Source organism: Apium graveolens, chromosome 5 (assembly GCF_009905375.1).
Source record: "Apium graveolens cultivar Ventura chromosome 5, ASM990537v1, whole genome shotgun sequence".
Taxonomy (NCBI): Eukaryota; Viridiplantae; Streptophyta; class Magnoliopsida; order Apiales; family Apiaceae; genus Apium; species Apium graveolens.
In genome coordinates, this window is record NC_133651.1 from 5,506,684 (window position 1) to 5,523,196 (window position 16,513).

Genomic DNA, 16,513 nt, shown 5'->3' on the forward strand with positions numbered 1-16,513 from the left:
TGTATTAAAAACAAAGTTTATTAAAAATAGAAATCAACTTATATGAGCTATTTATCAAAATTTGGTATTTTTAGTACTAAATTATATGGGTTGCAAGTCTGCACCAGACGCTAGTTTGATTTATCCGTTTTATTTTGATATATCAAAAAAAAAAAGCTAGTTTCAAAAAAAAAAAAAAAAAAAAAAAAAAGCTTCTCCGCCGGACCAGCGCGAAAGAGGTGCTGCTTACAAACAAACAAAATGTGTTTTATGTATGAACTAGCAAGGAAAGTACATATGTAATGTATCTATTAGGTTGTGTTTGTTTTACACATTTGTCTCGTTCTTCAAATCACCTCCGCGTGTCCTAATAGATTCGCATTTCACTCATTTTTGTTTTATTATGTAACAACCTCGTATTATTCATCTCCTTCAAATTCAATTAACATAATATCCAGACTGCATATTAATGTATTTCTCCAAACATAAATATAAGTTAAATGGAAGAAGCTTCATCGGAGAATTGTAACGTGAAGGTTGCTGTAAATATACGTCCATTAATCGGCGATGAAAAGTTTCGAGGCTGTAAGGAATGCGTTACTGTTACTCCTGAAAAACCTCAGGTACTTTCATCGATCACTTTATTCCATACTCTATTTATTAATTCTCGCGATAAAAATTGTTCTCACCCGAATCATTCTGTGTGTAGAAATACCCTTACAATGTGTGGCATAGTTATGGTAAACATATTGAACTAAAATTAAGTATATTGGTTTCAATTTTTGAATGTACAATGCTTGAACGTGACGATATACAGTAGAACCTAGATAAGTGAATATTCGATAAACGAATAACTTCGTTAAATGAATAATTTTTTCTGATCCCAATATAACAGAGACAATGTATTTTTAACCTCAATAAATTAATAATCTCGTTAAATGAATAAATTTTTCCGGTCCCAAGCTATTCATTTATCAAGGTTTAACTATATCACTAGTTTTGTTTTCGGAATTTATAGAGCTTATATGTAATATAAGTGAATATGTGAATTTGTGTTCATTTTAGTCCTCTGCTTTTAAATTGGAAATGCACTAATTGTTTGAGAGAAGAACTGATTCAAGTATTTATCCAACTCTTATGCTCTTAAATGTATAATTGTATCTGCATTTTTCCATATGCATTTCTCCAAGTACCTCTCCATTCTTGAATATGCGTACTATATTTCTAGTTTTGGACGATTTTCAGCTGATTCATTGCAACTACATTTATATAAATAATGTGAAGGAGTGTGCGTTTTTTAATTAACAACTTTACGAGTCTGAATAAATTTGGGTACTGCGAGTAGTTTGAATATGCGAGTCCTGTAATCAGGCTAGAGAGACAATGTGTAGTCAGGAGAAAACAGTTTCACGCAATTAATTTGATTTTGATCACTCTCAGTTTAGCTATCACCGTTCTCTCCATTAGGATATGTTAAAGCCTAAGATGAGCAGGGACAATAGTGCGTATTCCTCCATAATTAGTAGCGGAAGGCCTGACAATATACAACGCCTTAGTGTACCACATATATTTCTATTAATACGCATATTTCATAAGATGATAAGACTATTTAATTGCTGTCCTCTACAGTCCATTCCTTATATATTATTCAAATTTATCATATCAGAGCAATACCTCCATTTTTCGTGGTTTGTCAATTTTTGAAATGATAATGTATGGATTAATTAGTCAAATATCTTATTTTCTCCTTAACTCTGCCTTTAATTTGGTGTTCGATGATGCAGGTCCAGATTGGTACACATTCTTTCACATTTGATTATATCTATGGAGGAAAAGGGTCTCCGCCAGCTTCCATGTTTAGAGATTGCATTGCACCGCTGGTAGATGGTTTGTTCCAAGGATACAATGGTACTGTTCTTGCGTATGGTCAGGTACATGAGTTTCTGATTGGTGCTTATTCTCTGAATTGTTTGTTAAAATACAATCAGTTTGTAATCTGTATGTTGCAGACAGGATCAGGCAAGACATATACTATGGGAACCGGTTTAAGAGAACAAGGACAGACAGGATTGATTCCACAAGTTATGAGTGCACTATTCGACAAGATTGAAAAGCTGAAGCATCAAGCTGAATATCAGCTGCATGTTTCCTTCATTGAGGTTTGTACTGTTTACCAGTTTCGGTTAGTGACCTTTTCAGTGTCCAAGCTGTTCTGCTGTCCTTTCTTTCCATTTGATTATATTGCAATCTTAATTAGAGACTTTGACTATGAAGATTTTAAAAGAAGAAGTGAGGGACTTGCTGGATTCTACATCTCTTGACAAATGTGATACGAGTCAGGCCATTAGTCGACATGTTACCAAAGTTACCGTTCCAGGAAAGCCTCCAATACAAATACGTGAAGCATCAAATGGAGTCATAACACTAGTGGGATCAACCGAAATTAGTGTTAGTATGTTGAATGATATGGCTGCCTGCCTGGAGCAAGGGCTACTAAATCGGGCCACAGGGAGTACAAATATGAATACCGAATCCAGGTGATCCTTGCATCTATTTTAATTGAGTTAGGTAAACAGTGAAATAAGTTGGAGGGCAAGAAATAACTTCGGAAACCTTATGTGAAACTAAAATATATTGTATAAGAATATTAATTCAGTGTAGTTGACTTGTACTCAGAAACATGTACTGCAATTTTTATATAATTTCGATTGAGTATGAAAATATATCACAAGGTCTTACTTATAGGGTGTGGAAGCAGTGTGGAAGTAAATGGCACTTTGACCATACTCTTGCTTTTTCACACTATTTGCAGTTTTCAGTTTTTTACCCACACTCACGCTCTTGCCAATTCACACTGGGTTGCGCACTTCAACTCTAATTGCATTTCTGATGGGATCTATAAGTTAGACTGGCAACTGAAAATCTAACATACAATTTCAAGCTAGTTTGAAGTTAATGTGAATACATAAATACATAAAGTCAATAGAACGAGGAGTTTTTGGGAGTTAATTATCCCGATTCTTATGTTGCTGGAAATTTATCTTAATTTAAAATATTAAAACTTTATCGCTATCTTTTTGCAAAATATAAATACATAAAGAAAAAACAAAAATGCTTGGAATGCGGTTTGATCATATACTTATGTAATGTGTACCAGTTGAGTAAACGAGGATTTTTTTGCATGTCTGTAATAGCCGGTCACACGCCATCTTCACAATCGCATTAGAACAAATGTGTAAACTGCCACCCATCAATTGTGATGAAATCAATCCAAGAGGGGATATGGATGGAGATTATCTATGTGCTAAATTACATTTGGTTGATCTTGCTGGATCTGAAAGAGCTAAGCGAACAGGTTCTGATGGGCTGCGTATGCTAGAAGGTACATGTCTTTCAGCATAGAATCCCAAATTTTATTCCTTTGTTTTAAGCATCAAATCAGTGACATTAACTTTAGTTTTTTTGGTTTCTTTCTGACACTAAGCAGGTATTCACATCAATAAAGGGCTTTTAGCATTGGGAAATGTCATCAGTGCACTAGGAGATGAGAAAAAACGGAAAGATGGAGTGCATGTACCTTATCGAGATAGTAAACTTACTCGATTGTTGCAGGTTTGACTAATTATTTTTTATATGTAAGATTAATACTCTTGGTTCCCAGAATAATTTAGATTTCATTGAGGAAGGAATAAGGAATTTATGTTATTTTTTATAAAAAATCTTCTGCCCCACTAAGTGTGCAATGATATCTACTTGCATCAAATATATCACACAGGTTTCTAATGTGTTCCTAATATACTGATATAGTAAATACATAGTTGACACTACTTTATTTTAATATATATTGATTATGTGACTGCCAATATAGGCATTCCCAACCTTATTGCCTGCCTCCGTCTCCTTTTTTTTGTAGCAGTATGTAAATCCTTTTATGGCTTTGCAGGTGCTAAGTCTTGTAAAATAAATCAAAGACTATGTGGTTAAAGACTATGATGAAATAAGTATTCATCTGTCAGTTTTTGAGATATATGTTGCCCTTCTCTTACGTATGTTCAACTTCTCAAATAATATTATCAATGAGTCTACTCTGATTTCAACAGGATTCACTTGGAGGAAACAGCAAAACTGTAATGATAGGTAACACTTCTAATATGTTTTTTCAAAGTATAACTTTTGATGATTGAAATCTCTGCATAATAGTTCCTAAATTAAATTTAAGAACCACTTTACTTTGTATCACTGTTGTAAAAAGCATCAAACAGATCTAAGCGGCTGAGATACATTCTAGCATATAACTGGTAAACAGGCATCCTGTGAGGAAGATTAAGTAGGATGCATCTTTATATTCATTTCAATATAAATATTCTTACTTTAAAATGAGTCATAATCTTACATTAGTCTCAAGTTATCAATATTCTTACTAACACTTCACATTCCTCCACGGGAACATAAACCTATGACCTCTTATTACCAAAAAGAAGGGGGTATCCACCCCTTATTGCCAAGAAGAAAGGGATATCAACTAGGCTAAGCCTTGTAGACGTATAATGTTAAATACTTAGTATACTAAGTACATTGTTATGATATAAGGGTTGTTTGGTTCATGGTGTTTAAGCCTGCTTAACAATAATCGGAACTTTGGTGTTTGGTTGAGAATTTCTTTTTGGAACCGTTAAGCGCTTAAGCCTTTCCTTTTTGTACCCATAGGTTTACAAGACATTCCTGATCCCAATTCCCATTAACAATCCCAATGGGCCCTTAAAGATCCCTCCTATGCGAGGGTATGTTTTTTTCATATCATTTACTAGTATATTGATATTATTACTAATTATCTGGGGTATTTTAGAACATCAAACAATTAAGTGGTCAGTCTCTACTTAAGTTCAAAAGACCAATAACCTGACTTGCTTAATTTGCCTGATTCACAATTTTTTTTCCTTATATGCTCAACTTAAAAATAAAACAGTATTTTAGTTACCTTGGGTCGATTTTGGTGAAAGTAGAACTTTCTGCAACTTGGAATAAGATGGTTGTTTTTTGTAGCTCTTACTTGACCGTGTCTAAGTTGAATATTAATTTTTCCCGAACGTATTTATGAATGCTACTCTTATGCACTTTAGCCTATGATTGATTATTACGTCAGTTGCTGATTGCAAAATATGCAGCTTTACTTGCATTATTAATCAGTATTTTTTCTCTTTGACTGGGTCTGACTTTTCAAATCAATATCACAATAATGTAAGCAACTCGATTTATATGTGCTACTTTTGTATTTTAGTTAGTCTATTTCTGTTGTTTTTTGATGGTTTTATTGGCATTGGGCAAGTTTTCAAGAGTGTGTAGGAGGGCATGTGAATTTGTACCTACGGTAATTAATGTTTCATTGCCTAAAGTTGCATTATGTTCCTTTTCAGCTTGCATTAGTCCTGCTGATATCAATGCTGAGGAAACTAACAACACACTCAAGTATGCTAATCGTGCTCGCAATATTCAAAATAAGCCTATTGTACGTTGCTGTAACAATGTTCTTGCCAGTTTATATTACTTTCTTTTCTCTTTCATTTCTTAATTTTGGTTGGAGATTCTTGTTCTGGTAGAAGCTGATGGCTTATTGTAAATATTTTTTTCTTATCACATAGGTTAATAGAGATTTGTTCTCTAGTGAAATGCACACATTGCGCAAGCAGATCGAGCACTTGCAGGAAGAACTTAGTGTTAGTCGGAAAAGAGATTCATCTGACGAAGTGCAGGTAAGAAAGACTTAGTAATAGTCACAGTTCAAGAAAATGTATATACCTGCAATATCAAACGCATATTACCGCATCCACATACGTACAAAACTAATTACATATATAAGCACAAAACTTCTTTTCTTTCTTATTTGACATTATAAAAATTAACCATGGTAACCATCACACTCTCCATCAATAGTGATAGTCTTAAGGATAAACTAATATATTTTTTTTTGTCAAGTAAAGTTTAATAAACTTACCACCCTGGTTTCAGAAAATAAAAATCCGAGGGACAAAACAAATTTATCAAGATCTGTATTCTTGAATTTAGTGATTAGTACAATGATCACTTCAGACTCTATTGACTATTGCAGGCTCTTAGAGAACGAATTTCGTGGCTTGAGACAACTAATAGAGACCTTTCTCGAAAGCTTCACGAGTACCATAGTAGACGTGGTGACGTAAAGCAGTTTGAACCAGAATCTTCTGTATGCCAATTTCGTAAATTTTATTTTTGGATTTTACATTGCCAACTTTCTTTTGATTCCCAACATTAAGCATGCAGTCCTGACCTTTCTAATGACAGCCAGTTGTTCTACTGCATGTAGAATTTTGAGGGTTACTAATGCCATTTTAATAACAGGAAGACTGCAGTTATACTGTGAAAAAAGAAGGGCTTAAAAGGGGTTTGCAAATTTTGAACTCCACTTATTCAATGGATGAAACTATGGAGGGTAAGCCACTGGATATTGACTGGACACAAATTCATTGTGTCAAAGTTGGATGTTCCTAGAACATACATATTCATTTATTTTTTGAAAAAGGGACCAGCATCCCCTTGGTTTACACTATTTAGAGCGCATCACTTTTTTTCAAAATAGCTTATCTCTTTTGTTATTACCTCCTACTACACATGCAAATTATTGTAGTTTCCCATTCCAAAATTTATGTGTGGATTGAAGTTTCCAAAGCTGCAGATGGAAACCACAAGAAAACTGATGATTTCGCAGTGAAAGAGTGGGAGCATACACTTATCCAGAACACTATGGGCACAGAGTTAAATGAGTTAAATAAACGTTTAGAGCAGAAAGAGGTACGAAACTATGGTCTTTATTGTTGAACTCTTTATTATGTAATTTTGTTTAAATACTTATGGAGAAATAAATGATAGTGAATTCATGTTCTGCAACCAGGAAGAGAGTTACTTGAGCCACATTTCCACTACAAATATACAATAGCCTCCCTTTCATATTCCTTTCTAACCATAAAGTTTTTACGAATTGCATGGGCAGGGGTGGCCCTGACTATAGGGGGACAAGACTATGCCTAGGGTCTCCAAAATTTAGGCGTTGAAATTCCAGAATCATCTATATATAAATTCAAAAATACCTATACCGTATATATGAATTAGGGCCTCTTAAATCGAGTATGATTAAGGCTCCGTAAACATTAGGGTTGACCCTGTGCATTTTGCTGGTTGGGATAATGGGGGTAGGAACTGAATGAAATTCGAAGTATTTTGTTGGCATTTATGCATTATGTTTCTCCTTCCTCCATGCCATTATATGTGCCAATAAATAAATTTAATTCTTTTTAATATTATAATAAATGATTACTCGGTTCTTTCAAAAATTATGAAAACTTCACTATACCTATTTTTCTACAATCTTTGGGTATTTCATTCTTCTCCCTATAAATATGATAATTACATATCAAAATTTCATACCAAGTTACCATTGTGTTAAACATGTAAAAGCAAAGCATGCGCAGACATGAATTAAGCACACTAGTTAAAGCTTAAGTATACATACTATTTCTGACATATCACATATTATCTGTATTTCTATAAAGAACAAATAACTCAGGCTTATTTTTCTGGAGTTATGCTCAACACCATCTCCATTTGAAGTTTCTTCTCTGCAAAAGTAAAAAACATATTAGGCATAAAATTAAATCTAAAACACATTTATGAGCTTAGGCGGTTCTCCTGCTATTGTAAAATTCTTTTCATTAGACACCAAAATACAAGTTCTCTACCATATTGTAGTTGATGGATGTACAGGTAGTATTACAAGACCCTTTACTGTTATTGTCATAATTTATGTAATATACTTTTTTTGTGCAGTCTGAGATGAAAATTTTTGAATGGTATGATACTGAAGCACTTAAGAAACACTATGGAAAGAAAATTAGGGAACTTGAGGAGGAGAAACGAATAGTGCAGGTCATTATAAATTAAAATGAGTTTTTGTTTCCTTTATCAGTATCCCCTATCTCAGAAACAATAATATATAATAATCACAGGAGGAGAGGGACTGTTTGCTAGCTGAAATAGAACGTCTTGGCGCCTGTGATGTGCCATCTGTAGTGCAGAAAAATCATACTCAAAAACTGGAAGCACTTGAGGTGCAGGTGACTGTGCGGTTTCTCCAAATCTTTCATTTCTTGTTATTGATATGTTAACAATGTTTGTGAACTTTTCAACCACAGATTTCAGACCTTAAAAAGAAACAGGACAATCAGCTTCTTCTTCTAAAGCAAAAACAAAGAAATGAAGAAGCAACCAAGAGGCTCCAGACTGAGATACATTCTATAAAGGTCCAGAAGGTTGGTTCCTTAGTATGACAAAACATTCAAAAATAGACATAAGCATTTAAAAATATGAAAATAAAGCTGACAGTGAATATCTCCTGCATTTTTATATGGTTGCAGGTTCAGCTGCAGCATAAAATAAAGCAAGAGGCAGAACGATTCCGCCAATTAAAAGCCCTTCATGATAAGGAACTGTTCCAGGTGCGAAACTCAAATTTTGTTGCACGCATATTCTTTGTTATTGTACTGTGTTATTTTTACTTATAGGCACATGTCCTCAGCAGGCAAATGATTTGTTATGTTATGTAGGCATATATAAGAATGCTATGTTCTTTCTTCTGTAGGTAAGTACATAAGTAGAGTAAATCCCTGTAGGACCCTGTTTTTGCCTCCACCTGAATGAGATGATTAACTTGAATTGTATCTAAGATGTCTCTCACACAAATACTACTTTACCAAAGCCCAAAGGTCTCACAACATCAGTAATATGAGTGGCTTTGCATATTATTCTGGGCATGATACTTGGTAGCTTTTCAAATTTCTTTGACTTGAGTTAAGTTCTTCTCCACAATCTAGGTATTTCTGTGAGAGATCTGACTTTCAGTTTAGAGAATTGTCTCTTAACTTGTAATAAAGTCGAGGCTTGGCATGTAACATGTAAGCATTGATCATAAGTTTTTTTTCCCTTGATTTATAAAAACTAGATGTTGCTATGATGTGAACTTCATACTCCATCATTTTCACAGACATTGACTTATTTTAAGAAAAACAATTAATTAATGGCATGTTAACCTGTAAAATTAACATGATTCATTTAATTCTTTTTAATAAAGTTTAGCAAAAATAACAATTGTAAATGATGAATTTTCTGGCAGAGTACATATAACAACCCAGTTATTAAAATATACTTATGAACGAAGTTCAATATAATATAATTAAATAAAAGTTAGAAATGTGCTTGTTTGAAAATATGACAAAAATATTGTGATGTTTTTTCTCCAACAGCTGAGAAAGGAGGGAAGGAGAAATGAATTTGAAAGGCATAAACTGCAAGCTCTGAATCAGCGTCAGAAATTGGTAAGGACACATTTTTAATATCTTCGGGCTGACAAAAATATAGGATGAATGGACTACATGTCACAAAAAAGATATTTCAGGTCCATTTGTAAATGATTTAATAATATGAAATAAGGTTCTCTACGAAGGTTGTTCAGAGGAAGACAGAAGAAGCTGCTGCTGCTACCAAGAGGCTAAAGCAATTGTTAGAATCCCGCAAGGCTACAGCACGTGACAACCTGGGTATATATTTTTTAGTGGAAATTTAGCCTCGTCAACTTTATCCTAGTAATATGTTCTTTTTCCCTTACAGTTTATCCCTATGGACGTGCAACGACTAGGCAGGTAACATGTCACTGATCTTTACTCTGTAGAATAATGTGCTAGTTTCTAGTACTATCTTCTACAAAGTTTCCCTAGTTTGTCTTCTCCACCTAGTTCGATGCCACCTCTACTAACTTGATATAGCTGACTAGCATCGGGCATCGCTAGAGAGATTAATCTTCTATCACCTCATTTACTGAAGGCATTAGATATCACCCATACTTTATTAAGTTTGTTGTGCCTGATATTTTCTAGGTGTTTTGCAACATTTAGACTTTTAAAATCTACTTTCTCTAGGTGATTCTGAACCAAACGAGTCGAGTCTGAGCCGAACAGATAAAAATCTCGGCTCGACTCGTCTACCCATCCGAGCTCATTTTTATGTTCAATATCGGCTCGTTTAAAGAAATGAACCAAACCGAGTTTACTTAAACGAGTGGATCCCGAGTTTTGTACACGACGGCTCTGTTCATTTGCAGCCCTAATTAAAAAGGAATAATTAGGTTTGAAATTATCAATACTGGCTATTCTCGGTCGGGGAAAAATAATATTATATACTATACTGGCTGCTACATTTATGTTAACATTATTAATCAAGATTGATCTGTAGAGCAATGACAGAACTCTGCAATCGTGGCTAGATCATGAGCTAGAAGTAATAGTGAATATGCACGCTGTTCGTTTTGAATATGGAAAGCAGCAAAAGTTGTATGTCTTCTATCCTCTTAAGTTCCAGAAACATGTATACATATATAGCAGACTAGTAATATCTTTGTTAAAACAAAAGTTGTATTTATACTTCATTGTTTCTCCTTAGACGAGCTTCACTAGCAGAGGAATTATCTTTGTTAAAACAAATGGATCAACTATCTTTCAAGGGAATTTCTTCTGAAAGAGGAGAGGAATATTCTAGGTACTGAAGTGTCCATACGTGTTGAAGTTTTATGCAACTGTCATCTGTTTTCTTTAAGTATTATGGAGTGAGCATGTTATAAAGAGAACTAAATATAAAATAAAATTTGTTCTGCAAAAATTAGTTAGTATTGTTCATGCTGCAGCTTCTGATTCCTATTTTCAGTCTACCCCCGATGTCACCAAATGCAAGATTGGCTAGAATCTCCTCTCTTGAAAATATGCTGACCAACTCTTCAGATACTCTTTCTTCAATGGCTTCTCAACTTTCTGAGGCGGAACGGCATGGACGTGGCTCTAATAGTTGTCGACGGTGGAGCCTCTTGCGCTCGATGGGAGATGCTAAGAAATTGCTTCAACATATGTTTAGTGTTACAACAGATTCCAGGTAAAATATAATAAGAATTACATGTTTCTTAACCTGCCTGCAAGTATTGGTAAATGTTTTGCTTGTTAGAGAGAAACATGAAGAAATAGAGAATTATTAATCATATTTGAAACTTGAAAGGGAAGGGAATGTATGCAAATAGAAGCAACAGTATTAAGAGCATACATTACACAAAGAAGAGAATGGGCCCTTCTATATTAAAACTACAACTTAGTCCCAACTCTTGCTACACAAACTGTGACATCACCATGCTGTCATGGTGCTGACAGTGCATGTTATCAAGCTCAAGCTCCCATCTTAACAAGTACAAATGATCTTCCACATAAATAACAATACAATTTACCTAATGAAATTACTTTTCCTCAATCCTTGTCAGTGTTCCTCGTACTTGTATGAAAGTTCTCTAAGATTTTATGCACTTTGGTCAGGAGTAGGTTGTGGGAGATGGAACTGGAAATGAAGGAGATGAAAGTCAAATTGACCGAGCTTGCAACTGAACTGCAGCAAATTGAAGCGCAAAGAAAAGAAACACTTAAAGAGCAAAAACTGAAAGACCAAGCTGTTGCTATTGCATTGGCAATTTCATCATTGGTGAGTATATGTAATTAAGCTCTGTTATTACTTCATGCACCATTCTTGTTGTGTAATAGTACTTTTTAGCAATCCAATTACAACATAGCCCACAATCCAGAAGACCAAAGGATTTTCCGATAAATAAAAAAATTGAAGTATTTTTAGATATATCTTTGACACGTTTTTTGTCCTCCTACAGTGTTGTCTTGAACTTGTATGAATGAAGGTTTATAATGTAGAACCTGTAGTGATAGTTCAAAACATTTTTCTCAGAGTCCTTGTATTTTGTATGGTTAAACAGGGGAAATGCGAGGAGAATGATAAGTCTGCTCCTTCACCAAGGTTCCTGGCAGCAGAAAAGCAGTCCAAATATAAAGCTGGAATTGTAAATAATCCAATCAGAGACTCGGAAGCATTAACAGTCTCCAAGAAGGTAAACTTCTTACGTTTCTTAAATTTGAATTTTGTGCTCAATTGTCGGTAACTGATATTGAAAGGACTGCCGCAGAAGATGAGATTCATAAAGAGTTTGTCTTCAGAGAAGATGAGATATCTTAGACAGGGTGGAAAACTCTGGAGGTGGAAGAGAAGTCATCATCAGTGGCTGCTGCAATTTAAATGGAGGTGGCAGAAACCGTGGAAGCTCTTGCAATGGTTAAAGCAAAGTGATGAGATAGCATTGAGTTCAGGACATACTGTAGTCTTCCGATGAGCCTCCAAATCAATGAAAAACCTGTTCAGAAGGCACTACAAGTCGGGTATTTCCCTTTGCTTGATTGAGAAGTACAGACGAGGTCCTTATTTCTTGCCCTTGATTTCTTGTATACTAAAGGCACATTATGTACATGGTGGACACTGGACAGTGGTAAGCAAGCAGGGGGTGATGCATGTAAGACTGTATGAGGGAATGAGCCTACTAAATTAAATTTGGAGGGCTTTTGCTTAACTCCTAGGAAAACAACCAAACCTATAAGCATTATTATTATTATTGTTACTTAGATAGTTATATGATGACTAGTGAAAATTTCCTTGATCATCAATGCAAGCAACTAAGCAAGTGTACATTTCTGCCTTGGCCTCCTTTAAGGAAAGTTAGGTGAATGAATCTTTCACATGATTTTCATCAGAATGATGAAAATTGAAAGCTGTCTTCTTAGTCCCCACAGGTCTCAGGCGCAGCACAAACATGTGAATATAAGCCAACTCAGTTTACCTTGAAACTTATAAGCTTGGGAACTTTTTGAGTTAACTTATATTTGGTTGACAACTAGCAGCCTAAATGAACTGGTTGATTAAATTTAGTTCTGCAACTATGAAAATATATTGCGGAGCATATTTTTATCTCTCACTACTTACATATAATCAATCATACAGCAAATGAATTGCCCTAAGTTGAGGATCAACAGCAAAGATTCAAAGCCAAGCATCTCTTTGGCATGATAATAGGTCTTGGCTTAAAGATTCAAATACTGTTGAACATTTGCTCGTCGCTCCTGTTCTTTACTGGCAAAGAAAATGCTATAGATAATCAGAAGCTGATTCCCTCTGAATTATCATCTATAACTGCAGTCTCCTTTATCTCTTGTATCATTGTTATCACTTGCCTCATAGAGGGCCTCTGTTCCGGTGATGTTGAGCTACAAAAACCAGCTAACTCAACAAGCATCTTAAGCCTGGTATCCTCTTCAACATCATTCCGCATTGCTATGACCCAGTCCATAATATCATTAGGCCCAAGTGATAGATGTTGAGATGGAGGTTTGCCTGTTAGCAGCTCTAACAAGAGAATGCCAAATGAAAACACGTCAGAGTACGTTGTAGCATGATGGCTTGACCTGCGTGTCTCTGGAGCTTTATAGCCCCTGTAGTTCAAATCGTCTATGGAAGTAGAGTCTGCGAGTATGGAAAGACAGTAGTCGGTTAGACGGGCTTCAAAATCTGCACCAAGTAGAATATTGGAGGATTTCAAGTTGCCATGGCTGAGCCTCGAGGCTTGGTGGATGTAGGCAAGTCCTAGAGCCACATCTTCTGCTAGTTTTAAGCATGAGGTCCAGTGTAATGGTTTTGCTCTAGCTGATCTTGAACCTATTATTGTTGGCAGCCATGTTTATTATCAGAGTTGTAAGAAACAGTCAGTAAGAAAATAAACACATTCATATCCTAGCTAGCATCGACAACAAAAATCAATAATAATAGTTCTTCAGCTCATCTAAAACCTTGTTGAGTAATCAGCTCATTTAAAACATTAACGTGTTAGAAAAAGGCTTCAATAAGATCATATATTTAACACGAATATGAAGAGACTGAGACTACTTGACACGCAATCTCAAGTACCAATCTTAAGTGCCCAACCATTCCAAAAAACACATGAATACCGACAAAAATCTATGGCGAAAGCCATGAAATAGAACGGAAAGCATTTATTATTTTTGCCCTATTACAGTATATGGAGGAACACCTAAAACTATAGCGATGATATGATAAATCAAACAGGGTAAAAATACTCGGCTTTAAAGTCACCTCCTATCCATATGTTACAGTAGAACTGGGCCATTTTGTACTCCTATACTACTACCTCAATTATTGTGAGTTTTTGAGGATCGGTAACGTCTACTTCCGTTAAAATAACATGCCGTTATCGAACTTTATTTTGCATCTGATGGCCCATTTCATAGAACATTTATTCATTCATTCATCATTCATAGTCTTTGGATTATAAAGTCAAAACAAAACCACCAGTACGGGCAAAAGTGACAAGTTAGCACACAGTGAGAAAAACATACTTGACACTTTCTTATCTCGTGTCGACACACTTACTTTATCTAACTCAGTTAAGAAAAGGTCGGTGCAGTGGTTGAGCTCTTGTCCCCTCGTGAAAGATCAAGAGTTGGCACAAAAAAATAGAAATTATGAGTCGCGAGAAATGCAAAACAAATAACTTACCGTAAATAAGATTGAAGAGACTGCCATTAGGTTGAAACTCGTAAACAATCAATTTTTCTTGACTGGCCTGTGAATAACCTTTCACCAGGACTAAATTCGGATGGCGTAACGCTCCTACAGTCTCCATGTGTCGTTCGAACGCCTCGCCAGTCGTAATTGCAGTTTTTCCAGCGTCGAGTCTTTTTACAGTCACTGTGACGTGATTATACATCACGGCCTTGTACGTGATCCCTATCGTACCTCGGCCAAGCAACTCTGCTGAGGCTCCCATTAGCTGATCCAGATTGCAGAACGGCGTCTCGTTGTTGCAGAATATCAAATTCCCGCTCTTTCTATGTCGATTCTGTAGTTCACTACTCGAATTTTGCATTACATTTGAGCTTTCATTACCATTCGGATCCTGAGTCTCGAAATTTGCTACTTTAGCTTCGCTCTGTTCGGTTTGCTGTCGTCTTCGATTTTTAAAGCACGCAATTACGCTTAAAAATGCAGCAACAAGTACTAAAGCTCCAATTACAAACGCTAGGATCACGCTAATTTTATTCGTTCGCTTCTTCACAGACAAAGGAGGCGAAACAAGCACTTGTGAAGGCGGTGAATTGAACAATGTAGATGCATTTGAGTGGCATGTTTTGTTAAGGATTTTACCGCAAAGGCTAGGATTAAATAAAAACGAAGAAATGTCGAATCGTGAGAGTGTCACCGTAACAGGTACTGCTCCTGTTAAATCATTGCCCGAAACATTGAAGATAGTAAGTGATGATTGATTGAGAGGCGGAAGAGTTCCGTTGAAGTGGTTGAATTCGAGACGAAGATATTTAAGCCGGTCTAATTTGTTGAGCTCAAGTGGAATTTCACCTGACAAGTTGTTACTAGCGAGACCGAGAATATGTACACGATTAAGAGCGAGAATAGAGAGCGGAAAATTTCCGGAAAACAAATTATGGTCAAGAAGAAGTGTTTTGAGGTTAATTAGTCCTGAGAGGTCAGGAATAGGTCCAGAGAGTGAATTGTTTCGAAGACTCAGAACTCGAAGCTGGTCTAGATTAGTTAAAGTATTAGGCGCTACGATGCCTCGTAAGCTAAACGAGTTTAAAATAAAATGTACAACACGGCCTTGAGCACATTTGACGCCTTGCCAGAGACAATGGTCGAAACGCTCGTTGATAATGTAGAGAAGCTTGTTGTTTAGGTCAGCTTTGTGTTTGAACGAGAGAATTGCGACAGCGTCCGAGGGGAGGACTAGGTTGAGTTGCGGTGGTGGAGGTGGCGTGAATGCGGAGGAGAGAGCGAGGATGAGGAGGAGTGTGAAGATGTGGTGGTGCATTGTGAGGGAAATGAAGGATTGGGGAGATAGCTGGCTTTGAAGTGGACTGTAGTGCAAGACTGAACAGATATCACGAGTCCGTGTCCAACGTTTTTGGTATTTTGTAGCTCCCCATATGAAGAAAAATGATTAAAGGCTTTGTTGTAAAAAGATGCTAAGATAGAAAACGATTAAGATTCAATTATGTTCGATGAGGGCCATATGCATTTGGTAGAACAATGTCATCTATGTTTAGCAAATCATAACCTACGTGTATTTAGCAAAAATTAAATTAAACAGAAGTTTTTATTTTTCATTTTCTATCTCATGAAATGATAATATACAGTTTCTTTTTCCGCAAAAAATACCAGGTCTTACAACTAACGAGCATAGTCAGGGACGAATGCGAAGTGCGACTGCCCCAACCCAAACTCTGGTATAATCATAAAATTAATATTAAAATTTACGGAAAAAATTATATATTCATATATTTAGTACTAAATTTTTCTTATTTTTAATGTTCGCCCTCTCAAAAATATATAAATTTTATGAATTTAGTATCATATTAATGATATTTACAATAGTTATGAATTTAGGTACATAAATTTAAGTATATTTATATATTAAAATTGTTAAAAATTATATTTATAAATTTATTTAATATATAATAAATTAAAAATATTGATAGACAATAAAATAAATCCTGAT

The 16,513-nt window shown here is 35.4% G+C and overlaps 2 protein-coding genes across 2 annotated transcripts; one reads left to right on the plus strand and one right to left on the minus strand.

Moving 5' to 3' along the window:
* The first annotated feature begins 479 nt into the window (after positions 1–479).
* LOC141662073 (kinesin-like protein KIN-4A) lies at positions 480–12,536 on the plus strand. Its single transcript, XM_074469127.1, has 25 exons — positions 480–602; positions 1,764–1,910; positions 1,989–2,138; positions 2,254–2,516; positions 3,174–3,361; positions 3,467–3,591; positions 4,080–4,116; positions 5,394–5,485; positions 5,619–5,729; positions 6,086–6,199; positions 6,355–6,445; positions 6,689–6,804; positions 7,837–7,935; positions 8,016–8,123; positions 8,202–8,318; positions 8,424–8,504; positions 9,309–9,380; positions 9,509–9,602; positions 9,673–9,704; positions 10,294–10,391; positions 10,501–10,596; positions 10,762–10,983; positions 11,412–11,574; positions 11,858–11,989; positions 12,065–12,536. Exons 1-25 carry the CDS (start codon positions 480–482, stop codon positions 12,266–12,268), a joined length of 3,075 nt encoding a protein of 1,024 aa, XP_074325228.1. The 3' UTR covers positions 12,269–12,536.
* A 312-nt stretch (positions 12,537–12,848) lies between these two features.
* On the minus strand, positions 12,849–15,943 carry LOC141662074 (putative inactive receptor kinase At5g67200). The gene is made up of 2 exons (XM_074469128.1): positions 14,500–15,943; positions 12,849–13,641 (listed from the first exon to the last, which is right to left on the minus strand). The coding sequence occupies exons 1-2, from the start codon at positions 15,824–15,826 to the stop codon at positions 13,085–13,087; spliced, it is 1,884 nt and encodes a 627-aa protein (XP_074325229.1). The 5' UTR covers positions 15,827–15,943; the 3' UTR covers positions 12,849–13,084.
* Between the last annotated feature and the right edge of the window lie 570 nt (positions 15,944–16,513).